The sequence below is a fragment of the Rhinopithecus roxellana genome, chromosome 2 (assembly GCF_007565055.1).
Source record: "Rhinopithecus roxellana isolate Shanxi Qingling chromosome 2, ASM756505v1, whole genome shotgun sequence".
In the NCBI taxonomy this organism is placed as follows: Eukaryota; Metazoa; Chordata; class Mammalia; order Primates; family Cercopithecidae; genus Rhinopithecus; species Rhinopithecus roxellana.
This window is the reverse complement of record NC_044550.1, coordinates 56,970,578-56,997,177: the sequence shown is the minus strand read 5'-3', so window position 1 is coordinate 56,997,177 and position 26,600 is coordinate 56,970,578. Positions and strand designations below refer to the sequence as shown.

The 26,600-nt window shown below is 40.0% G+C and overlaps 2 protein-coding genes across 2 annotated transcripts in view; one reads left to right on the top strand and one right to left on the bottom strand.

Moving 5' to 3' along the window:
- Positions 1-26,600, top strand: part of SH3D19 (SH3 domain containing 19) — a 195,023-nt gene that overhangs the window by 30,798 nt on the left and 137,625 nt on the right. The gene's annotated exons all lie outside the window — the stretch shown is intronic.
- On the bottom strand, positions 1,866-16,980 carry PRSS48 (serine protease 48). The gene is made up of 5 exons (XM_030916390.1): positions 16,929-16,980; positions 13,951-14,113; positions 11,523-11,788; positions 10,622-10,791; positions 1,866-2,255 (listed from the first exon to the last, which is right to left on the bottom strand). Exons 1-5 carry the CDS (start codon positions 16,978-16,980, stop codon positions 1,866-1,868), a joined length of 1,041 nt encoding a protein of 346 aa, XP_030772250.1.

Genomic DNA, 26,600 nt, shown 5'->3' with positions numbered 1-26,600 from the left:
ACTTTATTTTATTTCATTTTATTTTATTCTATTTTATTTTGAGACAGAGTCTCGCTCTCTTGCCTAGGCTGGAATACAGTGATAGGATCTTGGCTCACTGCAACCTCCAACTCCTGAGTTCAAGTGATTCTCCTGCCTCAGCCTCCCAAGTAGCTGGGATTTCAGGCACCTGCCACCACACCTGGCTAATTTTTGTATTTTTAGTAGAGACAGGGTTTCACCATGTTGGTCAGGCTGGTCTCAAACTCCTGACCTCAAGTGATCCACCCTCCTTGGCCTCCCAAGGTTCTGGGATTACTGGTGTGAGCCACCTGTAGCTTAAAGCTTAAAGTAAGCCAAAGTGTACTTACTTTCAAAAACTTTCAAATTTTTTTTATAAAAGGAGCCATATCGTGTAAAAGACACAGATGCAATAAAACTTAAGTTCATTTAAATGAGAAATAAAGGATGACTTAAAGAAGTATGAATGGAATTATACCAGAAAAATCTATGGTGAAGATAATGATTGTAATTGAGTTCAAAAGTTAGCTCTGAGTTTCTGGCAGCCTAGGTATAGAAGGGAATAGGATAGGTCATGTGATTGTTTAACAAAGGAAGCATGGGATATAATGCTCTTTTCTATAATTTCCTTTGTTCTAAATTTTTTTTTTTTTTTTGAGACAGAGTGTCGCTCTGTTGCCCAGGCTGGAGTGCAGTGGCCGGATCTCAGCTCACTGCAAGCTCCGCCTCCTGGGTTTTTTTAGGCCATTTTCCTGCCTCAGCCTCTGGAGTAGCTGGGACTACAGGCGCCCGCCACCTCGCCCAGCTAGTTTTTTTGTATTTTTTAGTAGAGATGGGGTTTCACCGTGTTAACCAGGATGGTCTCAATCTCCTGACCTCGTGATCCGCCCCCTCGGCCTCCCAAAGTGCTGGGATTACAGGCTTGAGCCACCGCGCCCGGCCTGTTCTAAATATTTAAAGTGTTTTTTTTAATAGATGTGAAGTTAAAACACTTAGATAGGTCCAGATTAGCTGTTAAGATCATAGCATTAATCCATTGTTGGTAGTAGGTCACACTGATATTTTAAAAAGTAAAGACTTCAGAAAAATACAGAGCTGAACTACATATATGCATTTCCTTCCTTCTTTTCTTTTCCTTTTTTTTTTTCAAAGACAGGGTCTTTCTCTGTCACCCAGACTGGAGTACAGTGATGTGATCATAGCTCACTGCATTCTCGAACTTCTGGTCTCAAGCTATTCTTCCACCTCAGCTTCCCAAGTACCTGAGACCACAGGCACAAGCCACCATTCTTGGCTAATTTCTTATTTTTTTTATAGAGACAGGGGCTGTGTTGCCCAGGCTGGTCTCCATCTCCTGGCCTCAAGTGATGATCCTTGGCCTCCCAAGTGTTGGGATTACAGGTGTGAGCCAACATGCCTGACCCATGTTTGCATCTCTCTTTTTTTCTTCTTTTTTTACTGCTCCTTATGGAGCAGGGCTAGCTAATCCCTAGGCAGTGTACCCAGAGTTGGCTTTATATGAATTTTTTATTAGCCCTCTTGTTACAGTTGAGGGGTAAAGCAGGGGTTAGAAGGGAAGTTAAAGATAGCAGAGGAGGTGAGAAATAATAGACTAGAATCCCATGATGCAACCCATGGGCATGAGGTAGACCCTTATTATATTTTCCTGTGTCATCACAGATACTTGCCTGCCTCTGTAGTACTATTTAATTTGTGTCTACAAATACTTATTCATAAAGGACATCCTTCCTGCCTTGGAAGACTCATTAGTCAGGGACAAAGAATGTACAAAGTGGCAGCTTTATTTCTTAACTCTTCACATTCCAACCCCAAAACTTACAAAATCAAGAACCTTACAAACAAAATCATTTCAAATTGTGAATAAAGTCATCCAGGGTTACCAGTGGCTCTCCTGTGAGTTCTCTGCCCATGGGACTAAATCTCCATGTATTCTCTTCCCAGCCCTGTATGTAAGCAACAGCTTCAGCTACAGTGCCTACTTTGTGTATCATGTTAGGTCCAAAGGCACAGGAGGGTCGCAGGAGAGCCAGAGAGAGTAGTACAATAGGGAAGAAGAAACCAGAGAAGTCTAGATTGTTGGCTCTTGAAATAGTGGCATTAATCCATTTTTGGTAGTAGATTACATTGGTGTAGACTCCCGGAAGAGATTTACCACATTCTAATCCCCAGCTTACTACTCCTATCTGGATCCATACACCATCAATGTGACACGACAGAGGCCCTCCAGAATCACCCTAAGGAAGAAATAAAGGTAATGAGCATAGTGAAAAGAGGCATGAAGAAGAGACTAGTAATAAGGGGTGGAGAATTCTTTAAAACTGGGCCATGAGACTCATGGAGCTGTGGAACTGCAGGGAGCTAGACTAATCACTGCTTTAGGGAGAGATCACAGGAGTTTTAGAATCATAGAATTGAAATTGTCAGGGACCTTAGTGAAATAGATGAGTAATTTCAAAATGTTTATCTGTGATAAAAAGAGAAATAAAACTAATGGGATGATTTTTTCACTAAAGATAAATTTATTCAGATGAATGAACTGCCTTAATTTCCTGTTCTTACTGCTCTTTTTTAGTGCTAAGTAATCAATTCTTACCTAAAATGATAGTGATAGAAGTTGGTAGTAGTCTTGCAGTCTTGTTCTCTTTCTTTTTTGTAACAGCTTTACTGTCATATAATTCACATACTACACAATTCAGTGGTTTTTAGTATATTTACAGTGTTGTACAACCATCACCACAACCCATTTTAGAACATTTTTATCACCCTAAAAAGAAACCTCATACCCATTCATAATTACCCCCATTTCTTCCCAGCCCTCCCAGCTAGGCCAACCAGTAGTCCACTCTCTGTCTCTATGGATTTGCCTATTTTAGACGTTTCATATAAATGGAATCATGTAATATGTGGCCTTTTGTGTCTGGCTTGTTTTGGTTAGCACATTCTTTTCAAGGTTTATTCATGTTGTATTAGTATTCCACTCCTTTTTATGGCTGAATAATATTCCATTGTATGGATGTACCACTTGGTGTTTCTGCATTTATCACCTGATGGACATTGTGATTGCTTCCGTTATTTGGGCTATTATATTATAAATAATGCTTCTATGGCCCAGCATGATGGTTCATGTCTGTAATCCTAGTGTCTTGGGAGGCAAGGCAGGAGGATCAGGCCAGGCATTTGAGACCAAACCGGGCAACCTAGTGGAATCCTGTCTCTACAAAACAAACAAACAAACAAATAAATAAATAAATAACTGCTGTGGTGGCATATGCCTGTCATCCCAACCACTCAGGAAGCTGAGGCAGAAATATTGCTTAAGCCAAGTTTACAATGAACTATGATCCTGCCACTGCATTCCAGCCTGGGTGACAGAGCAAGACCCTGTTTCTAAAATAATAATCATGCTGCTGTGAACACTTTTGTACCAGTTTTTTCTTTGTTCGTTTATTTAGAGACAGGGTCCCCCTGTTTTGCCCAGGCTGGTCTTGAACTCCTGGACTGAAGTGATCCTCCTGCCACAGACTTCTGAGTAGCTGAGATTACAGGTGGAAGCCACTGTGCCCAGCTCATGTGCAAGTTTTTGTATGGACATATTTTTATCTTTCTTGGTCGTATACCTAGGAGTGGAATTTCTGGGTCATATGGTAATTCTATATTTAACCTTTGAGGAACTGCCAAACAGTTTTTCAAAGAGGCTGCACCATTTTATATTACCACCAACAGTGTTTGAAGGCTCCAATTTCTCTACATTTGCATATCTTTATACCATTTGGACATTTGTGTATCTTTAGAAAAATATCTATTCAAATTCTTTGCTCTTTTAAAAATTGTGTTCTTTTTATGATCAAGTTACAAGTGTTCTTTTTTCTAGATACAGATCCCTTACGTATATGATTTGCAAATATTTTCTTCCATTTCATAGGCTACCTTTTTACTTTGTTGATGGTGTCCACTGAAGCATAAAAGTTTTGAATTTTGAAGAACTCTAATCTTTTTTTGTTGTTGCTTATGCTTTTGATAACATATCTAAGAAAATGTAGCCTAATCAAGGTCACAAAGACCTACCTATGTTTTTTCCTAAAGGTGCTATAGTTTAGCTCTTATATTTAGGTCTTAGATCCATTTTGAGTTAATTTGGTATATGGTGAGGTCAGGGTCCAAGTTCAGTCTTTTGCATGTGGTTATCTACTTGTCCCAGCATCACTTGTTGAAATGACTGTTATTTGTTCATTGAATTGATTCCATACCAATGTTTAAAATTAATTGATCATAAGTATAAGGGTTTATTTCTATACACTCAATCCTATTTCATTGATCTATATATGTCTCTCTTTATGCTAGTACCATACCACACTGTCTTGATTACTGTTAGTTTTGAAATATGAAAAATGTGAGTCCTTCAACTTGTTTCTTGTTTTTCAAGATTGTTTCGCGCCCCTTGAATTTCCATATGCATTTTAGGATCAGCTTGCCAGTTTCTGCAAAGAAACCAGCTGGGTTTTCATAGGGATTACATTGAATCTGTATATCCATTTGGAGAATACTGCAATTTAAACAATATTAACTTTATTTCGCTTTTACTCTTTTTAAAACTATTATAAATGGAATAATGTTTTCTTATATGTTTCCTTAGATTATTCATTGCAACTACATAGAAATACAGTTGCTTTTTTTTTTTTTTTTTTTGAGACACAGTCTCGCTTTGTTGCCCCGCCCAGGCTGGAGTGCAGTGGCGAGATCTCAGCTCACTGCAACCTCCACCTCCCGGGTTCAAGTGTTTCTCCTGCCTCAGTCTCATGAATAGCTGGGATTACAGGCACCCTGCCACCACGCCCAGCAAGTTTTTGTATTTTTAGTAGAGTCGGGGTTTCACCATGTTGGTCAGGCTGGTCTCAAACTCCTGAACTCAAGCAATCCACCTGCCTTGGCCTCCCAAAGTGCTGGGATTACAGGCGTGAGCCACCACACCCAGCCTACAGTTGCTTTTTGTATATTGTCCCTATATCCTTCAGTTTTGATGAATGTGTTTATTAGTTCTAATTTTTGGGAGGTGGCATTCCTTTAGATTTTCTATTTATAAAATCATGTCATCTTTGAATAGAGATAGTTTTACTCTTTCTTTGCAATCTGGATGTCTTTTTTTTTTTTTTGTCTCTTGCTTAATTCTGGCTAGAACTTCCAGTACAATGTTGAATAGAAATGGCAAGAGTAGACATCCTTGTCTCTTTCCTGACTTTATGGCAAAAGCATTTAGTTTTTTACCATGAAGTATTTTAGCTGTGGGCTTTTTTGTAGTTGCACTTGATCGAGTAGAAAAACTGCACTCATATCATTGTTGAGTGTTTGTTTGTTTGTTTTGTTTTTTAACGTGAAGGGTTGTTGGATTTTTATCAAATGTTTTTTCCATATTTATTTGACATGATCATATGGTTTTGCTCTTTATTCTAAGAACATGGTATATTAACATTAATTGATTTCTGGATTTTTGTTGTTGTTGTTGTTGTTGTTGTTGTTGTTGTTGTTGTTGTTGAGACGGAGTCTCGCCCTGTCGCCCAGGCTGGAGTGCAGTGGCCAGATCTCAGCTCACTGCAAGCCCCGCCTCCCAGGTTTACGCCATTCTCCTGCCTCAACCTCCCAGGTAGCTGGGACCACAGGCGCCCGCCACCTCGCCCGGCTAGTTTTTTTTTGGTATTTTTTTAGTAGAGACGGGGTTTCACTGTGTTAGCCAGGATGGTCTCGATCTCCTGACCTCGTGATCCGCCCGTCTCGGCCTCCTAAAGTGCTGGGATTACAGGCTTGAGCCACCGCACCTGGCCGATTTCTGGATTTTAAACCAACCTAAGTTTCCTGGGATAAATCCCAGTTGTTTATGGTATATCCTTTTTATTTTAATTTTTTTGAAAAATAAAAAAAGAGAGAGATAGGGTCTTACTTTGTCTCCCAGGCTAGAATGTGGTAGCACAAACACTGCTTACTGTGGCCTCGACTTCCCAGTCTCAAGTGATCATCCCACCACAGCCTACCAAGTAGCTGGGACTGCAGGTGTATGCCACTACGCCTGGCTAATTTTTAAAATCTTTGGTAGAAACGAGGTCTCACTATGTTGCTCAGGCTAGTCTTGAACTCCTGACCTCAAGTGATCCTCCCATCTTGGCCTCTCAAAGTGCTGGAATACAAGGCTTGAGTCACCACATCCTAAAAAGAATCCACATACCCATTTGTAATTACCCCCAGTTGGATTTTGAGGTCAGCCAACTTGACTTCCTGTTGAAACAAGAAATTGGCATTCGGGTATATATAATCCTTTTTATATGTTGTTGGATTTGGTTCGTTGAGGATTTTTGCACCTCTATTCATAAGAGATACTGGTCTATAGCTTCCTTGTGATGCCTTTGTCAGGTTTTGGTCTCAGTAATACTGATCACAGAATGAGTTGGGAAGTGTTCCTTTTTTTTATTTTTATTTTTGTGGAGACAGAGTCTTGCTCTGTCACCCAGGCTGGAGTGCAGTGGCATGATCTTGGCTTACTGCAACATCTGCCTCCCAGGTTCAAGTGATTCTCCTGCCTTAGCTTCCTGAGTAGCTGGCATTACAGGCATGTGCCACCATACCTGGCTAATTTTTGTATTTTTAATAGAGATGAGGTTTTACCATGTAGGCCAGGCTGGTCTCAAACTTCTGACCTCAGGTGATCTGCCCACCTCGGCCTCCCAAAGTGCTGGGATTACAGGTGTGAGCCACTGTGCCCAGTTCCTTCTTTATTTTTCAAAAGAACTTGTGTAGAATTGGTATTAATTGTTGTTATTATTATTTATTTATTTATTTGTTTTTTTTTTTTTTTTTGAGACAGAATCTCACTCTGTCACCCAGGCTGGAGTGCAGTGGCGCGATCTCGGCTCACCGCAACTTCTGCCTTCCAGATTCAAGCAGTTCTCATGCCTCAGTCTCCTGAGTAGCTGGGAATACAAGCACGTGCCAGCATGCCCGGCTAGTTTTTGTATTTTTTGTAGAGACGGAGTTATTCCATGTTTGCTAGGCTCGTCTCGAACTCCTGGCCTGAAGTGACTTGCCCGCCTTCACCTCCTAAAGTGCTGGGATTACAGGTATGAGCCACTGCATGTGGCCAGAATTGGTATTAATTCTTTAAATGTTTGGTAGAATTTATCTACCTGGACCTGGTCTTTTATTTGTTGGTAGTTTTTTGTTGTTGTTGTTGTTTTTAATCACAAATGCAGTCTCTTTAATTTTTATTAGGTTTGTTCAGACCATCTATTTCTTCTTAGGTAAATTATGGTAGTTTATGTGTTTCTAGGAATTTGTCCATATCATCTTAGTTATCTAATTTTTTGGCATACTGTTATTCATAGTAGTATCTTACAAATTATTTTTATTTCTGTAAAGTTAGTAGTAATGTCCCAGTTTTATTCTTTAGTAATTTGAGTCTTTTTTTTTCTTGCTCAGTTTAGCTAAAGTTTTTTTCAGTTTTATTGATCTTTTTAAAAACCACCTTTTGCTTTTGTTTATTTTCTCTATTGTGTTTCTGTTCTCTATCTCAGTAATTTCCACTATATCCCTTATTTCCTTCTTTATATTTTCTTTAGGTTTAGTTTTTTTGTTCCCCCACCTCCGCCACCCCTTTAAGACAGGGTCTCACTGTGTCACCCAGCCTGGAGCACAGTGGTGCAAATATAGCTCACTGCAGCCTTGAATTCCTGGGCTCTAATGATCCTCCCAAGTAGCTGGGACTACAAGTGTACCACCATGCCTGGCTGATTTTTTTTTTTTTTTTTTTTTTTTTTTTTTTTTGTGGAGACAGGGTCTCACTATATTGCCCAGGCTGGTCTCGAACTCCTGGGCTGAAAAAAAATCTCCCACCTTATCCTCCCAAAGTGCTGTATGAGCCATCACACCCAGCCTTTTAAAATTTTATTTACATATTTATTTTTTTAAGAGACAGAGCCACAGAGTCTTGCTCTGTTGTCCAGGCTGGAGTGCAGTGGTGTGATCATAGCTCACTACGTATGTGAACTTTTGGTATCAAGGGATCCTCCTGCCCCAGCCTCCTAAGTAGCTGGGACTACAGGCTTGTGCCACCAAACCCAGCTAATTTTTTTAATTTTTAATTTTTAGTAGAGACAAGGTCTCACTGTGTTGCCCAGGCTGATCTTGAACTTCTTTTCCAGTGTCTTATATGGAAGATTAGGTTACTGATTTGAGATTTATTGTTTAATGTAGGCATTTACATTTATAAATGTATCTCTAAGCACTGCTTTAGCTGTATCCATAAGATTTGGTATGTCGTTTCTTTATTTTTATTCATCTCAAAATATTTCCTAATTTTTTTGTATGATTCTTTTTTTCTTTGACCCATTGGTTATTTAGCAGTGTGTTACCTTCCACATACTTGTGAATTTCCATATTTCTCTCTTATTTATTTCTAATTTCATTCCATTGTGATTAGAAAATATACTTTGTATAATTTTAATCCTTCCAACTTTATTGAGGCTTGTTTTACAGCTTAGCATATGGTTTATTCTGGAGAATGTTCCATGGGCACTTAAGAAGAAAGTATATTCTGCCCTTCTTAAGACTCTTTCTGTTTTTAAAATTTCTTATGGGAGTGACTTGTCTCTGACAAACTTTGCTTCGGATAACAGTTATAAATTGTGGACAGCATATAAAAGGCTACTCTCTGAAGTCAGTGGAGAGTGGCTGATAGGCAGAAACTAGAGTCAATCCTTGGAAGAAAAGGATGACACTCTTTTTTTAAAAAAATGATTTTTCCCTTAAAGCATGTCCCAGTTATTATCATGCATAGTGACTGGAACTTGGAAAGAAACCCACAGTCTTACTGACTTGAGGAATCAGAGGATAGAGTTTAAAGTTACCTTAGCATTTGGAAAGTGAAGGGAAATATACCAGAAAGGAGAGAGCCACAGAGAGAGAGTTCCGAGTTCTGCATATAAACTCTGCTCAAATTTCTGAATAAACCCTGAACTACACACATGTGTAGGTTAGACTCCAAGCAGCTCAGCTAAGGCTAAAATAACTGCTGATGCCTATCACAGGAGAGATCCAGTTTGGATTTTGAGGTCAGCCAAGTTGACTTCCCGTTGAAACAGGAAATCAACATTCTTTAGAGAAGCATAACAATCTGTACCCCCTACACCATGCTACTGACATTGTCCAGGATATATTCCAAAATGATTAGATATTAAAATAAACAAACAAAACAACAGGAAAATGTTTTCCAAGATAAATTGGAAAATGCTACTCATGAGAAAAAGCAATTGTTGGAGAATATCCCTGAGATAACTCAGATTGATTTTGGAATTAGCAGGAAGGATTTAAAGTAACTATTATAACTGTGATCAACACATGTAAAGGAAAATATTTATAATATACAGATAGAAAATCTTGGCAGAGATCTAGAAAGTATGTGTGGATGAGAGAAGGAGAGAATAAAACCAAATGGTTATTCTACAACTAAAAAATAAAAAATCTGAAATAAAAATGTCACTAGACGGACTTAAAGTAAAATGTAAGCGACAGCAGAAAGAGGCAGTGATTTTCAATATAGATCAGTTTAAAAGTATCCAATGTGAAGAACAGAGAGAAAAACATAAAAATAAAATGGACCTGTGTGAAAATACCAAAAGGTATAACTTAACAAGTTTATGGTTTCATCTAGAAGGGGAGGAGAGAGAAATGAGGCAGAATAGTTTTTAAAGAAATCATTACTGAAAAATTTCCAAGTGTTGGTGAAAGATGTTAAAGAATAGATTTAAAAAACCAAAAACTCAGTGAACCCCAAATAGGATAAATGCAAAGAAAACCACACTTAGTACATCATGTTCAAACTGCTGACAATCAAAGGTAAAGAAAAAAATACTGAAAGCAGCCAAGAGCAAAACAACACATTACACTCAATGAAATGAAGATGCAAATAATGGCTGATTTTTCATCAGTTATGACCAGGAGACAATAGAATGACATATTTTAGGTATAGAATGAAATGTTCTTACTTGAAAAAATTTAAAAGTTGGCAATTCTGCTTCAACCTCATAATATACTTATGAAAATATACCAGTCTATAAAAGTCCAGCAATCCAAGGAGGAAGGATTGCTTGAGGCCAGGAATTTAGGATCAGCCTGGGCAACATAGTGAAACCTCATCTCTACAAAAAAATGAAAAAAGTATGTGGGCCTGGTGAGGTGTGAGCTTGTAGTCCCAGCTCCTCAGGAGGCTGAGGCGGGAGGATGACTGATTGAACCCAGGAGCTGGAGGCTGTAGTCAGCTATGATCATGCCACTGCACTCCAGCCTGGGTGACGAGCAAGGCTCTGTCTCTAATTAAAAAAAAAAAAAAAAAAAAAGTCCACTGACCAGTGATTAACACTGGTCTAGATCAATAGTCTTATAGTTGAAGAAATTGATTTCACAGATGCAAGTTAAGTGATTTGTCCAGGGTGACATAAGAGTTATTCTTAGAACCCTCATCTCCTGACTCCCAATCCACTGTTATTTACAGATAGGAAAACCTGGATCCAAATTAAGATCTCATGTTTAAAAGAAAAAATTCTCAAGAGCAAACCCTGACCTTGCAGCTATCCTTCATGTTTTGAGTATCACCAGCACAAATCTTGTCCTCCTTGATGACTGGCTCCAGTGCTGGCATGAAGATACCGATGGGGTTGTAGAGTTGTTCACAAGCCTGGCGGTCAATAATGGGTACTTCTGCTTCCTGAAGGGTAGAATGGTAATCACTATCTGCGGAGGAAGACAGGAACAAAAGATTAAAGCAACCTGGAAAAGTGCAGGGGCAGCACTCAGTCATGATGTGCGGAAGTCTCTGAATAGGAATCCAAAAGCAGTTTACAATCCCTTTCCAATCATATTTGCTTATGGTTGGATCTTTTGGTACACTTAAATCTAAAACTCAGTAATTCTAAATTATTTCTGCTGCTTTGAGGTTATTTTAAATTGAGTCATTGTTCTACATAACAAGTACTGCTGACAAATTCTGATTGAGTAAAGGTATGAGTATTCTAAAGGATTCTAAAACTTCTTCCTTCCCCCCCCGTTTTTTTTTTTTTTTTTTTTTTTTTTTTTTTTTGCTTCTAGATCAGTTCCTGTCTTGTCTCTACTCCAACCTGGGAAAGAGTTGACACAAAACTTTAAAAACAGTTAAAAAACACTAGACTGTCTCCAAACTTTAAATAAGGCTTGTTAACCTCTGTTTGAGAGAGGTAGTTATGTGTTTAAATTCTTAGTATCTGCTCTTCCAGCTATAGCTAGACTCTGCAAGATGTAAGAGTAAATAACATAAAAATATAAATGTCAAAAAAGATATTTTATTTAAAAACGTATAGATAATACCACTAGATTGATCTGGTTTTGTTGAAAAATATTTGCCATGGTAAGGATATGCCTAGAATAGGAATGTTCTGGAGTACAAGAGGGTGACATATAAAACAACCCTTCTCTCTGCCCATTCTCACCTGAACTTTCCTTAACTTTTCCCCATCCGGTCACCCAACAAAAGGCTGGAATTGCCAACTGCTTTGTGATATTGGGCAAGCAAATAGGCAGGATGGCAGAAGTGAAGGTGACTTGAGAGGACAGTTTCAATAAGGCAACGTCTGCTGTTGTATCTTGGTGCTTGGGATGGATGACGATTTTGGACACGTAGTACTTCACACCTTTACTTGAGTCACCTACTTTAATCGATCCCAGCCACACGGTATATGAAAAAGTAGTCCAGGTCCTGCGGAGAAAAGAAAGGAGGCCTGCTTATGGCCTGCAGCTGGGTCAGAACAAGCTGCCTATATGTAGCACTAAGTATCTAGTCAAGAAAGGAGGGTAGCCAACTGAGAATTAACCATGGTACTTCCAACCTCAACTAGGGTTGATTTGTCTCCTTCCCTGACCACTCTTTCTGTGGTCTCTTCCTAGAGGTTTGTGGCTTGAGTTTTGTCCTGTATTTTCTCTCCGGTTCTCTCATTTACCTCTCCCATTCTCCATGGTTTCAACTATCACCTGTATGCTTAATAGACATTGGTGTTTATTGTCTATACTGATTCCTGTTCTGAGCACTAGACTTTCATTTCTGAATAAAATTTTAAAGCAAAATGTAACCACAGTTAATATATATACACAGTTAAATAGTGTATTTATTTGTATGTAGTTTGAGAAGATGTACAAAATAAATAAATAAATAATGAATAACAAGTTATCTGCCCCACCACCCTCAGTTCAAACTATTTAGGGGCAATGACTTTCACCTCTTTTAGCTCTTAGTAATTTTCAAGTGTTTTCAAGAAACCCTATGTATACCTGTTTCTTGATTTTTCTTTTTCAGTTTTAGAATCCTGAGTTCCTAGTGTGGAAGGTGAGGATTGAACTTTCTTACATATCGCTTTCTACCCCCCACCTCCCACTTCCATTCCACCCATCCTCCTAGCCAGTGTTATCATAACTTTTTGTTAGCTCATTAATGTGTTTGTTCTTGTGACTATGTAAACATTATTCACTACTGGGTCCTATTGGGTGATTACATTTCTTGTAAAACCTTTTGCTTCTCCTGGAGTTGGTAAGTGGGCTCACTTTGGTTTTTTGTTTTTATCTTTATACCCATCACCAGTCTCATTCCCCAGACTCTCTACCGGAAGTGTAAATCTCCTCTCATTTTGTTCAAACTTGTCAGGCATTCTATCAATACTATCTTTTTTGGAGCCCTCTGCCCTCTTGTTCTAAACCGGGCTGCTACACAGCCATCATCTTGGCACTTTCTTTATCCTTTATGACTTTCTTAGGGATTCTCTTCTCTGTTTCATTCCCCTTTTGTCTGGATTCTGTGTTTTGCTGTTTTTCCTGTTTTCCCCCTTTATTTTGGTGGAACAGATTCTCCTATGACTTCTTGAGAAAATGTGTATGAGAGGTAACATTTTTGCTGCTTTGTATATTTGAAAATGTTTTACTTCTATCCCACATTTGATTGATAGTTTGCATATGGGTAGAATTCTAAGTTGGAAATAATTTTCTTTTAGCATTTTGAAGTTATTACTCTATTTTCTTTGAATTTTTTTAAAACTTAATTTTTTTTTTTTTAGAGACAGGGTCTCACTCTGTCACCCAGGCTGGAATGTGTGGCACAATCACAGCTCACTGCAGCCTTGAACTCCAGGGCTCAAGTGATCCTTCCACCTCAACCTCATGAGTAACTGGGATTACAGGTACAAGCCACCACACCTGGCTTATTTTATTTGAACTTTCAGTGTTGTTATTGAAGAGTCCTGGAATTTTAATTTCTGTATGTATTAGTTATCAATTGTTGCATAACAAGTTATCATAAAGCTTAGTGGCTTAAAACAACAAATATTTATCTCATAGTTTTTATGGGTCAGGAATCAGGTGTGACTTAGTTGAGTACCATTGACTCAAGGTCTCTCATGTGGCTGCAATCAAGGTGAGCTGCAGTCATCTTATTGGGGTGATCTGGGTCCAAAGTCACTTATGTTGGTAGGCTTTGGGTCTTCTCACTGTTGACTAGAGATGTGGGTTCCACATGGGCCTCTCCATAGGGACACTCACCACATGACAAGTTGCTTATCTCACAGCAGTGGCTCTTAGAGCTCAGATTGTGTTTATGACCCCAAAAAACTTAGGACAGAAATCTCCTGAGTGGTATTTAGAAGGTGATTTGGCAAAAAATAAGAAAAGTCTTTAACATAGTGCCTGTCTCCAACTTTCCTTTTTCTACTTCTATGACCCATCTCTAGATGTTCCGGGTTTGATAGTCTGACATGACTTGGGTTTCCTTCCGCCCTACCTATCTTACCACTTCCATTTGTCAGTTGGTTCATCCATGAAGTGTTACAAATATTCACTGACAACCTGTCTGTGTGCTAGCTGCCAGCTAGAACTCACGGTTGTATGCAGTGTGCTGCTGTCAGTATCCACCTCTCACTGACGAGGGAACCTCCACAGATAAAGTTGTGGTCCAAGTGTAGGCTGACCTGCCAAGGCCAGCGCCCTGCAGCAGCATCCTGGCCACCTACAATGCGGCTTGAGTATACAGGTCGCCCGCACACTAGAGAAAGAGAAGAAAGGGAAATGTGGAAACCTAGGAGTCCTTTTTCTCTGGCCTCCACCTTATCATCATTCCCAAACTCCCATCTATTCCTAGGACCTGAACCCTCCCTAGACACCATACTCTATCCTATTCTCCTATTCTGGTTCCACACCCAGCAGTCTTGGGCTCAAAATGGAGACCACTCACCTGATTGCAGCTCTTTCTTTTTGGGAAAAGAGCATGAGCAAGACCCTAAGGAAGAAATAGGGTATCATTAATACATAATAACATATCTAATATCTAGATTCACTGAACAGAGAACCTTCCTTTATATTTAAATTTTCCAGATTGGTGTTAAAGGCCAAAATTTTCAAATGGCTTCTACCTATTAGTGGGAACCTTCACAAACATATTTAGCTGCCTTTAGCAGCATACATGAAACACAATTTAACTTAAAATTTATTATTGTTTTTTGCTGATGAGTTGATGGGTGCAGCACACCAACATGGCACAAGTATACATATGTAACAAACCTGCACGTTATGCACATGCACCCTAGAACTTAAAGTATAATAATAAAAAAATTTTTTTTAAATTTAAAAAATAAAAATTTATTATTGTTTTTTAAACCAGGGATAGTGACTCATGCCTGTAATCCTGGTGCTTTGGGAGGATGAGGTGGGAGAAGTGCTTGAGGCCAGGAGTTTATGACCAGCCTGGGCAACATAGTGAAACCAGGTCTCTAAAAAAAATTGAAAAAAAAAAAGATTTCCATATTTCCCTCTCTCTGCTTTCTCCAGTGTGCTGGTGACCTGTATACTCAAGCTGTGTTGTAGGTGGCCAGGATGCTGCTACAGGGCGCTGGCCTTGGCAGGTCAGCCTACACTTGGACCACAGCTTTATCTGTGGCGGTTCCCTCATCGATGAGAAGTGGATACTGACAACAGCACACTGCATACAAGTGTGAGCTCTAGCTGGTATCTAGTACACAACAGGTTCTCAGTGAATATTTGCATGACTACATAAATGAACCAACAGACAAATGAAAGTGGTAAGATTGACTGGGCGCCGTGGCTCACACCTATAATCCCAGCACTTTGGGAGACTGAGGTGGGTGGATTGCTGAAGTCCATGAGTTCAAAACCAGCCTGGGCAACATGGCCAAACACCGTCTCTACAAAAAATATAAAGAATTAGCCTGGTGTGATGGTGTATGCCTGTAGTCCCAGCTTCTTGGGAGGCTGAGGCAGGAGGATCGCTTGTGCCCGGGAGGTGGAGGATGCAGTGAGTTGGAATCATGCCACTGCACTCCAGTCTGGGCGAGAGAGCAAGACCCTGTCTGAAAAAAAAAAAAAAAAAAGGAAAAAATGGTGGTGAGATAGGCAGGGCAGAAGGAAACCCTAGGTCACATCGGACTCTCAAACTAGGAATGACCAGAGACAGGGCATAGAAGTAGAAAAAGGAAGGTTGGAGACAGGTGCTATTAGAGACTTTTCTTATATTTCGCAAATCACTTCCTAAATACCAGTCAGGGTTTTTTTTTTTTGTCTTCAGCTCTTTTGGGCCACAAACACAACAGGTGTGGTCGCAAGCCTGTAGTCCCAGCCATTAGGGAGGCTGAGGTGAGAGGATTGCTTGAACCCAGGAGTTTGAGGTTGCAGTGGGCTATGATTGTGCCACTGCACTCAGCCTGGGTGACAGAATGAGATTCTGTCTCTTAAAAAAATATGTATATGCTCTATGAAGATTCAAATTTAACTTTTACTTGATTCAAAGTCACCATCAGGAATATGAAGTGTTGTAGTTTATAAATACAAAGATGCCCTCAGATGCGGTTGAGGTTTGCAAGCTGTTTACTTTTGTGCTATTTGGTTTAACTGAATTGGCATTTTGCAGTATTCGTGTATCTTTCTTCTTTGCTACCTGTTAAGTTTTTTGCTCTTTCAACATACCCTTTTTGTTTTTTGTTTTTTGGGGGGACAGGGTCTTACTCTGTCGGCCAGGCTGGAGTGCAGTGGCGCTATCTTGGCTTACTGCAGCCTCCACTTGCCAGGCTCAAGCACTTCTCCTGCCTCAGCCTCTTGAGTAGCTGGGACTACAGGTGCCCGCCACCATGCCCCGCTAATTTTTATATTTTTTGTAGAGATGGGGTTTCGACACATTGCCCAGGCTGGTCTTGAACTCCTGATCTCAGGTGATCTGCCCACCTTGGCCTCCCAAAGGGCTGGGATTACAGGCATGAGCCACTGTGCCTGGCCAGTATACCCTTCTTTTAAATCCCTGTGGACCAGAAAAATAAATGAACAAGCGTATACCTGAAATCATTGAACTGTGTTTGCTCAAGCGTATACCTGAAATCATTGAACTGTGTTTGCTCTTCCAGTTCCCTCTGCTTGAGATGCTCTTTTCCTGGATCCTCTTAGCTAATTTACTTATCTCCTTCGGTTCTGCTCAAATGACTTCTTAGTGAGGCCTTCTTTACCCTTCTACAGATTGCAACACTCCTGCCCCTGTACTTCAGATGCCCCTTTCCTTTCATAGTACTTATTACCTTCTAACATGCCTTATAATTTATACGTTTAATATGTGCATTGATTAGTCCCACGAAGATAGGGATCGTGTGTGTGTGTGTGTGCGTGTGTGTGTGTGTGTACTGCTATTTCCAATAAGGAGCATTGGAATGGTGCTGGGTATATAGTAGCCTCTCAGGACCTTCTCAGGCCATACTCTCATAAGTAACATCCCATGGGTGAAGTGTCACATTGTTGTATATGATGCCTTCTTGAGTAAAAATCCTCTGCCTCTTCCTTCCCAACCCCACCCTGGTACTCACCTGAGATCCCCAGCAGAAGGAGCAGCATGAAGGCACAGCCAGCAGGGCCCATGTCTCTGCCCTCAGAGCCAGCGCTTCCTGCTTCCTGGACTCAGGCTCCCAGGAAGAGGCCAGTGGGGAGCCACCAGAACTAGTTTCTCCTCCTAAATAGATTCCTCTGCTTCACCTCCTTCTCTCCTTTGGTCTTCACCCTATACCAGACCCTGAAGGGACCAGACTTCAGAAGTGCAGCTACAGGACCCAGGGGAGGAAGTGGGGTCTGCGGCGCCCCCTGCTGTCCCGGAGGAACTGGGGTCTGCGGCGCCCCCTGCTGTCCCCCTGCTGTCTGGGGTTTCTGCCTGTGGTGTTGAGGAGTGGCTGCTTGAGGGCGCTGGAAGGAACAGGACCCCGTCTCTAGCAAGGAGATAGAAGGTGGACATGATTCTCTAAAAGCAAGAAATGGAAAAGAGGAAATGAACCCAGTATCTGGTGAATTTTTCTGAATTTTTTTGTTTGTTTTCATTTCTGTTATAGTGTTAGCGGCACTGCAAGTCAGGTTTCCTGGGAAATAAGACTCTAAGACAGAGATTTGTGTGCAGGAAATTTATTTTAGAGTGGTCTCAGGATCAGCACCTCTTGGGTGGGTAGTAGGATTGGTTAGAGGGAGAGTTGAACTGTGATGCATTTGCAACAGAGGCCTCAGCCTATCTCACAAGTTTCTCTGAAGCTGAGGTGGCCCTCAGAGAATTTCTGTACTGAGCTAAGAAGGATGGGCTCTTAGAAGTCTGCATAATTGGATGCAGGCCCCCTCCTAGGAGGGAGCATTACCTTGGGTGAGGTGGCTCTGTTGGCAGTTCTTGGGATAGGACTTATCTGTGAACTGTCAGCAGCCAACACTATTAGCTGCTAGGGCAATGAATGCTTCAGTTATAAAGGGTGGTCTGGGTGGTACACCACAACATCTGCCTCAGAAATCTTCATTGTGCCTTTTGCTTTCTGTGCCAATTGTTTATAGGGTGCTAAGTCTGTAGAGGTAGAATTCAATGAACTATTAAAACGTTACTGCTGTCTTGCAACTTAAAATATTGGGATGCTTGAAAGAAACATTAAATAGTTTAAAAGTGATAAGCCGGGCGCGGTGGCTCGTACCTGTAATCCCAGCAATTTGGGAGGCCGAGGCGGTTGGATCACCTGAGGTCAGGAGTTTGAGACCATCCTGGCCTGGTGAAATCCCGTCTCTACTAAAAATACAAAAATTAGCTGGGCGTGGTGGTACACGCCTGTAGTCCTAGCTGCTTGGAAGGCTGAGGCAGGAGAATTGCTTGAACCTGGGAGGCGGAGGTTGCAGTGAGCCAAGATGGCACCACTGCACTCCAGCGTGGTGACAGAGCAAGACTCCATCTCAAAAAAAAAAAAAAAAAAAAAAAATTAATAACAGTAATAGAGGTGGTTGGGTGTGGTAGCTCACGCCTGTTATCCTAGCACTTTGAAAGGCTGAGCTGGGAGGATCCCTTGAGGCCAGGAGTTTGAGACCAGCCTGGGCAATACCTATATCTACAGAAATTTAAAAATTAGCCTGTGTGGTGACGTGCACCTGAAGTCCCCAGCTACTCGGGAGGCTGAGGCAGGAGGATCACTTGAACTCGGTAGTTCAAGGCTACATGAGCTATGATTGTACCACTGTGCTCCAGCTTGGGTGACAGAAAGAACCTGTCTCAAATAATAATGGAAGACCAGAAAATGTAGCTATTTTGGTAAGAACTATTCAGTTACAGGCCACTGAGGCTCACTTAAGCTAGCTTAAATCAAGAGGAGATTATTTTAAAGCTATTGTTTTGAACTGAATTATGTCTCCTCAAAAATGTATCTTGAAGTCCTAACTGTACTCCCATACCTCAGAGTATGACAATATTTGGAGATAAGGTCTTTAAAGAGGTAATTATATTAAAAAGAGGTCATTAGGTTGGGTTCTAATCTGATATGAGTGATGTCCTTCGAAGAGGAAATGTCATATATGTTACATGTACAGATGGAGAAGACAGCTGTTTACAAGCCTAGGATGCCTGAAACAAATCCTTCCCTCATGGCCCTCAGAAAGAACCAGTCATGCTGCTACCTTGATCTTGGACTTCCATGCTTCAGAACTGTGAGAAAATAAATTTCTGTTGGTTAAGTTCATCTAGTCTGTGGTACTTTGTTACAGCAGCCCTAGCAAACTTATGTAGATGTCTATGGAACAATAAGAACAGGATAACAAGGACACCTGGAGCTGCCATAGGACAACCCTGAAGACCAGAGCTGAAAGGAGCTCTGGATTCTTGATAGCTTAAGAGCTCATAGCAGGATCTTCTCTCTGGTTCTCTGCTATTAATATGGCTCAACCATATTAATACGCCACATTCCGTGTCATTTCTTTCTGTCCTACTATAAACTGCTCAAGTTGTTCCCTGTTTTCAGTTCAGACTCCCAAGATGTCTTATTTGGTACAGATTATCTTTTCTAACTAGGCTATAGGTTCATGGCCATGGATTAACTGTCCTTGGGGTAAGTACCCTTATGTGGGAAGGTGAGAAGATGGAGATGCAGAAATATGGCCAGCTTAGCAGCAGGTGCTATTGTGGCAGGGCAGATGCCAGGTTTGCTATATCTTAGTAAAGTAGCATAAAGATGTTTACCTCTTTAAATACCTTTTAAAAGATTTTAGAAGTGAACACATGGAAAAAAATCTCTTCATTTGCTTTTTTAAACAAACCCTGCCACACCATGAATTTTTACCAAATGTATGTTTTTCAGATTCACTTGTTTTCCTTTATGTCTGCTTGATTGGGATGAAAATCTCCTACTACTATTACATTTGTGATAGTTTCTGTATACATTTTTAATGGTTCTTGTTTTGTATATCCAATTTTTTTTTTTTTTTTTTTTTTTTTGTTTATGTAATCGCTCTGGTTTTCTGCCACTAACTGTGATTTTTTTCATTATATAATGACTCTTAGTATTTTTCACCTTAATTTTTTCTGAAATTAACATTACAACTGGCAGTTTTCTCCAGCTCATTTCATTGAAGAAAAAGATTTCTTATTCATAGCACAACCATCTATGTGAGTATTCCAATTAATTTATGGTATTCACAGACAATTTTGGCTGTTGAGTTAAGTCACTTAAGTATAGTTTTTTTAAAAAGTCAGACCTCAGTTTGAGATTTGCCTTCTGATCATGTTTAGAGTAAAGGTAGCTTATTATTCATTTTGCAGAGACCTGAAAGCTTTGGACAGATCTTTCTGTTGACTTACCACAGGAGCAAAAATCTTGACCAGACAGTCCTTTCCCTCTGAGGATTTTGTGGTTGTCCCAGGTCTTTGGACTTCTTTTTTTTTTTTTTTTTTTTTTTTTTTTTGAGATGGAGTCTCGCTCTGTTGCCCAGGCTGGAGTGCAGTGACCTAATCTCGGCTCACTGCAACCTCCCCATCCTGGGTTCAAGCGATTCACCTGCCTCAGCCTCCCAAGTAGCTGGGATTACAGGTGCGTGCCACCAGACTGGCTAATTTTTTGTATTTTTAGTAGAAATGGGGTTTCACCATGTTAGCCAGGATGGTCTCGATCTTCTGACCTTGTGATCCGCCCACCTCAGCCTCCCAAAGTGCTGGGATTACAGGCGTGAGCTACCGTGCCCGGCGGGACTTTTATTAATACATCACTGGACAAATCTGAAGTACTGGCTTATACCTTTTATATGTTAGTTGGATTGCTCACAGAATCTCTCCTCTCCTTTGTTTAAATGTTTTGTAAATATATATTTCAGTTTTGGTGTCTGTTAAATTTAGTTGGAAATAATAAGGCAGCAGTACTTTATTTTGAAAATTGGAAGGTAAAAGGAAATAATTAAATAGTTATCCTACTTTTCCTGTATAAACTGTCATTCAGAGTATTAAAATAGGTTTAGTTGGTGAGGGAAAAATTCCAACTAATAAATGTAGTTGGACCAGTAGCATTAGAAAATCACCACTTACAGCCCCTCATGACATAATTGATTCAAGGAATGATTATCAAATCTTTAGATGAAAAGTTGATAGAGAGCTTAGGCTGTTACCATTTGAACCCTCTGATCAATCTTAGCATCACTAAAAGTGGGACAAGGCAGACATGTGCCTCCTGATGTTACCCCCTATGAAGTATCCTTGTTAAAAAAAAGAAAAAAAGAAAAGTGAAACCTGAATCTCTAAAGCTCCTTTCCCTTGCAGCAAATATAAGGGATAAAGGAGTAAGTCAAATTACTACTTAAGGAAGTAAATAGTCAAATCCAGAATGTAGGACATTTTACAAAGCAGCTGACCCAGTTACTATCGTAAGTCAATGTTATAAGGGTAAAAAGGGAGAGAGGCTGATTTAGATTATAAGAAATTTTGTGTTTGGATCCTGATTTAACAAACCAACTTATTGTTAATCTTGGCAGGTGTGATAATGGCATTTAGCTTTTTAAGAAACTATCTATTCCTAAAGAGAAAGGTGGGACCCTCTTAACCCTTTCTAAATCTAAGCTAAAATGATTTATCATTTTGGAGAAAGTTCTTCTGGTTGCAGCCAGGTGCGGTGGCTCAAGCCTGTAATCCCAGCACTTTGGGAGGCTGAGGCGGGTGGATCACCTGAGGTCGAGAGTTCAAGACCAGCCTGACCAACATGGATAAACCCCGTCTCTACTAAAAATACAAAATTAGCCGGGCATGGTGGTACATGCCTGTAATCCCAGCTACTCGGGAAGGCTGAGGCAGGAGAATCGCTTGAACCTGGGAGGTGGAGGTTGCAGTGAGTCGAGATCACGCCATTGTGCACCACCCTGGGCAACAAGAGCGAAACTCCATCTCAAAAAAAAAGAAAAGTTCTTCTGTTTTTCAGCCCACAGTGCTATTCTTTTGTTTTCATGGGTATGGTTGTATTACCTTAAGCAAGTCACCTTTTCCCTAAGGCTTGTATTTTCCCATTGTACCATGAAGGCGCTGGAATCAGTTCATTATCTCAAAGATTAAATTATGCATTGCTTGTTTATCACCATGTTTTATCTATTTATCTTTGCCTTTTGCCTATATTATCTGTCTATAAATATTTTCTTCCTTTTCATTCAGTAATCAAGAAACATGTTGGATCTGCCATTTTACTGCTTCATTGACTCTTATAAGGAAGTGCTAAAGAGTTGGAAGCAAGAGAGTGGTTGCTTAATGCCCACCCCAGGGACTTCCCTGAACACAGCTCTTACAGTTCCTACATCTCTCATCATGCTGTGTCTTCAGGTCTTAGATTCTCTGTCCCCAGATTATTACCCTATGCTATCATTAAAGTTATCTTTAAATACCTCTGCTGTACACAATAACTATAATAATAATAGTAATAATAATCTCTGCAAAATAGGAATAATAATATCACGCAAGAGTTTCATAAGAATTAAATGAGATACTATAGAGCTAATACTTATCTTGGGTTTGACCTATTTAGCATATGATAATTAATGGCAGCTGCTATTTTTGTTATTATTGTTGTTGAACTCATTTCTTAGCTTTAAGTATTTGATTCTGCCCAAACAGTTTATCTTGGTGATGGCTTGGATTGATGTTGGTGGTACCTATTGACCAGGGCTTCTTAACCCTGACACTATTGACATTTTGGGCCAGATGATTCTTTGTTGTGGGGTAGCTAGGCTGTTCATTGTAGGATATTAAGCAGCATCCCTAATCTCTACCTATTAAATGCCAGTCATACCTACTACACCTAGTTGTGACAACCAAAAATATCTCCAAACATTGACAAATGTCCCCTGGGAGAACCACTGCTGTAAAGCAAAGGTGCTACTTCAAGAATTCAGTCTTCTTTTGAGCACCCTGAGGATAAAACAGGGAAAACAATAGATTTGCAAGCTTTGTAGCTTTTTATCTGTATTAACAGAAAGGGCAAATGGACACCATTGTCTGTTTTCTAATTCAACCCATCAATCAATCTGTTATATTGGAAAATGAATAGATCTTCTTATAAAACAGTCTCCTAAAGAATAATTGAGGCCACGCATAGTGGCTCACACCTATAATCCTAGACCTTTGGGGGGCCGAGGCGAAAGGATTGCTTGAGCTTAGGAGTTCAAGACCAGCCTGGACAACATAGTGAGACCCCATCTCTACAGAAAAAATAAAAAATTAGCCAAGTGGGGTGCTGCATGTTTGTAGTCCCAGTTACTCAGGACGCTGAGGTGGGAGGATTGCTTGAACTTGAGAGTTTGAGACTGCAGTGGGCTGTGATTGGGACACTACACTCCAGCCTGGGTGACAGAGTGAGACCCTGTCTCAAAAAAAAAGAATAATTGACTTCTCTAGTACATGTATATCAGGCCTTGGCTTTTGCCTTTGTGTTCCCTCTACTTCTTTCACAAATCAGTAAGTGCTAGAATTAGTCCATATACAGTCATGTGCTTCATAATGACATTTCAGACCACATATACTAGGGTGGTTCCATAAGATTATAATGGAGCTGACAAATTCCTATTGCCTAGTGACGTTAGAGTTGTAGGGCAATGCATTACTCAAATGTTCATGGTGGTGCTGTTATAAACAAACCTACTGACTGCCAGTTGTATAAAAGCATAACATGTACAATTACATATAGTACATATGTGGCAGGCCATTCTTCTATTGCTGTAAAGAAATACCTGAGACTGAGTAATTTATAAAGAAAGAGCTTTAATTGGCTCATGGTTCTGCAGGCTGCACAGGAGGCATAGCGGCATCCGCTTCTGAGAAGGCCTCAAGAAGCTTCCAATCATGGCAGAAGGCAAAGGGGGAGGAGGCACATCACATGGTGAAAGCAAGAGAGAGAGTGGGGAGGTGCCACACACTTTTAATGACCAGAACTCACACACTGTTTTGAGGATAGTACCAAGAGGATGGTAATAAACCATTCAGGAGAAACTCACCCTTGTGATCCAATCACCTCCCACGAGGCCCCACCTCCCACATTGGGGATTATAATTCAACATGAGATTTGGGTGGGGGTCAGCACCCAAACTATATCAACATAATACTTGATAATCATGATAAATGAGTATGTTACTGGTTTATGTATTTTTTATGCTATACTTTTAATCATTATTTTACAGTGTACTCTGTCTACTTTAAAAAAAAAGTTAACTGCAAAACAGCTTCAGGCAGGTCTGTCAGAAAGTATTCTGGAAAAGGCATTGTTATCATAGTAGACATAGTAGTATCATAACTCCATGCATGTTATTGCCCCTGAACACCTTCCAGTGGGACAAGATGTGGAGGTGGAAGACAATGATACTGATGATCCTGACCCTGTGTAGGCCTAGGCTAATGTCTGTGCTTGCGTCTTAGTTTTTTTTTAAAGAAAAGCTTAAAAAGTAAAAATAAAAAAATTTTAAAAATAGAAAAAAGCACATAGAATAAGGAGATAAGGAAAGAAAATATTTTTGTACAACTATACAGTGTGTTTGTGTTTTAAGCTAAGAGTTATTAGAAGAGTCAAAAGTTCTTAAAAATCAAAATTTTATAAAGTTATAGTAAGCAAAGATTAATGTATTATTAAAGAAAAATTTTTAAAAATACACTTAATGTAGCCTAAGTGTACAGTGTTTATGAAGTCTACAGTAGTGTACTATCATGTCCTAAGCCTTCACATTCACTCACCACTCACTCACTGACTCATCCAGAGCAACTTCTAGTCCTGCAAGCTCCGTTCACAGTAAGTTGCCCTATATAGGTGTACCAGGTTTTATCTTCTATAATATATTTTTACTGTACCTTTTCTATGTTTAGATACATAAATACTTCCCATTGTGTTATAGTTGCCTACAGTATTCAGTACAGTCACTTACTGCACAGGTTTGTAGCCTGTGAACGATAGGCTATAGCGTGTAACCTAAGTGTGTAGCAGGCTGTATCATTGAGTTTTGTGTCAGTTCACTCTACGATGTTCACACAATGACGAAATCACCTAATGACACATTTCTTAGAACGTATCTCCATCATTAAGCAACATGTCATGTACTTAGCATGTTATATCAGGGCCAAGCCCTGGACAACCTTTCAGAGATAATCTTCTTTCTCTTCCCGACTCTTTGCCTTATTGACCAGTCTACAGGTTTCCCTGGACTGCACTCATCTCCTCGACAGGGACTAATCTTGCTCTGAGCACCATCCTACTTGCTTGGAACACTAATGCCCTTTAAAACCAGTCCCCCCTTTACAGGGAGGACTGGTTATTTTGATCACCAACTAATGCACCTGTTCTTTTGATCACTAACAAAATACATTTCCCTTTTTATGTTTATTCACTTCTACTTATACTAAAGGAATTCTTCCCTACAGTTTTGACAGCTGGCTTTTTATAGTCTATAGTTCTCATTTTGTTAATTGAAAAAACAAGATTCAATACTTTGTTTGCAGGATACTACATGTTGTTAGAAGGTCAGAAAGATGAGTAGGACATTAGTTTATTTTCTCAAGTCTGTTTTTATTCAGAAGGAAAAGTAAAAGCTATGTGCACCCAAGGAACTACAAATAGAGAGAAGAAATACAACAAGAGGTACAAATAACTAGGGCCAAAGGCCAAGTGTTATTTTGGCATAATATAAGGAAAAATCTTACAGCTTTCCAACAATGAACGGAGGTAATTTGGTATAGTGGAAAGAGCCTTTTTTTTTTTTTTTCTTTGAGATAGGGTCTTGCTCTGTCGCCCTGGCTAGAGTGTAGTGTGTCGCCCAGGCTAGAGTGTAGTGGCACAATCACAGCTCACTGCAACCTTGACCTTCCAGGCGTAATCGATCCTCCCACCTCAGCCTCATGAGTAGCTGGGACTACAGGCGCATACCACTATGCTGGACTAATTTTGTTTTGTTTTGTTTTTTGTTTTTGAGAGAGAGAGGGTCTCACCGTGTTGCCCAGGATTGTTGCAAACTCCTGGCCTCAAACCATCCTTCCACCTCGAGCTCCAGAAGTGCTGGGATTACAGGCATGAGCCACCACACGCAGCTGAAAAAGCCATATTTTTGAAGTCTGACAGCCCTGGATAGATCTGTTAAATTAAATATTAGCTGTTTAGTCTTAGGCAGATTACTTAGCCTCTTTGAACCTCAGTTTTGTGTGTTTTTATTTCATTTGTAAATGGGGCTAAATAATACCTTCTTGAGTTGTTAAGACTAAATAAGATAATATTTAAAGTGACCAGCATAGTACTTAACACAGAGGAGTCATAAAGTAAATATGAGTTCCTGCCATTGTTAAGAAATGAGATATGTCATGTTATCCAGAGAATTCACTTAGGCAGCTCTTCCACAAGCAACATGACTTTGACTCAAGTAATCTCAGTCTAGTTTCTGGGTTCTTAGCTTTTTAGCTTCTGGACTTCAGGCCTTGTCAGAGCACCTAGAAGAGATCAAATTCAAGGGACTGATTCACTAAACTCTGAGGCTTATATATGAACCAGAATATTTATTCTCACTAAGGGCTATTCATTTCCATTATTTGGAATTTTCAGTTTTCCCTACCAGGGCACCTCTTCTTCATATGAGTCAAGAAGCCAAATGTGTTGTGGTTTAAAGAGGTTTAAAATGAGAATAAATGAAGGTGGCTAATCTTCAGGAGCATTTCACTTACTAAGAGGAAATATCTCATCTTTACAAAAACTGAAAGACCACTT

Coding starts and splice junctions, on each gene's coding strand:
- PRSS48 (XM_030916390.1), bottom strand. CDS start 16,980: ATGGGCCCTGCTGGCTGTGCCTTCATGCTGCTCCTTCTGCTGGGGATC. Junction 14,114..16,928: donor CCTTCTGCTGGGGATCTCAG/GTGAGTACCAGG, acceptor CTCTTTCTCTAG/TGTGCGGGCGACCTGTATAC. Junction 10,792..11,522: donor AAAAGTTAAGGAAAGTTCAG/GTGAGAATGGGC, acceptor CTTCCTCCGCAG/ATAGTGATTACCATTCTACC.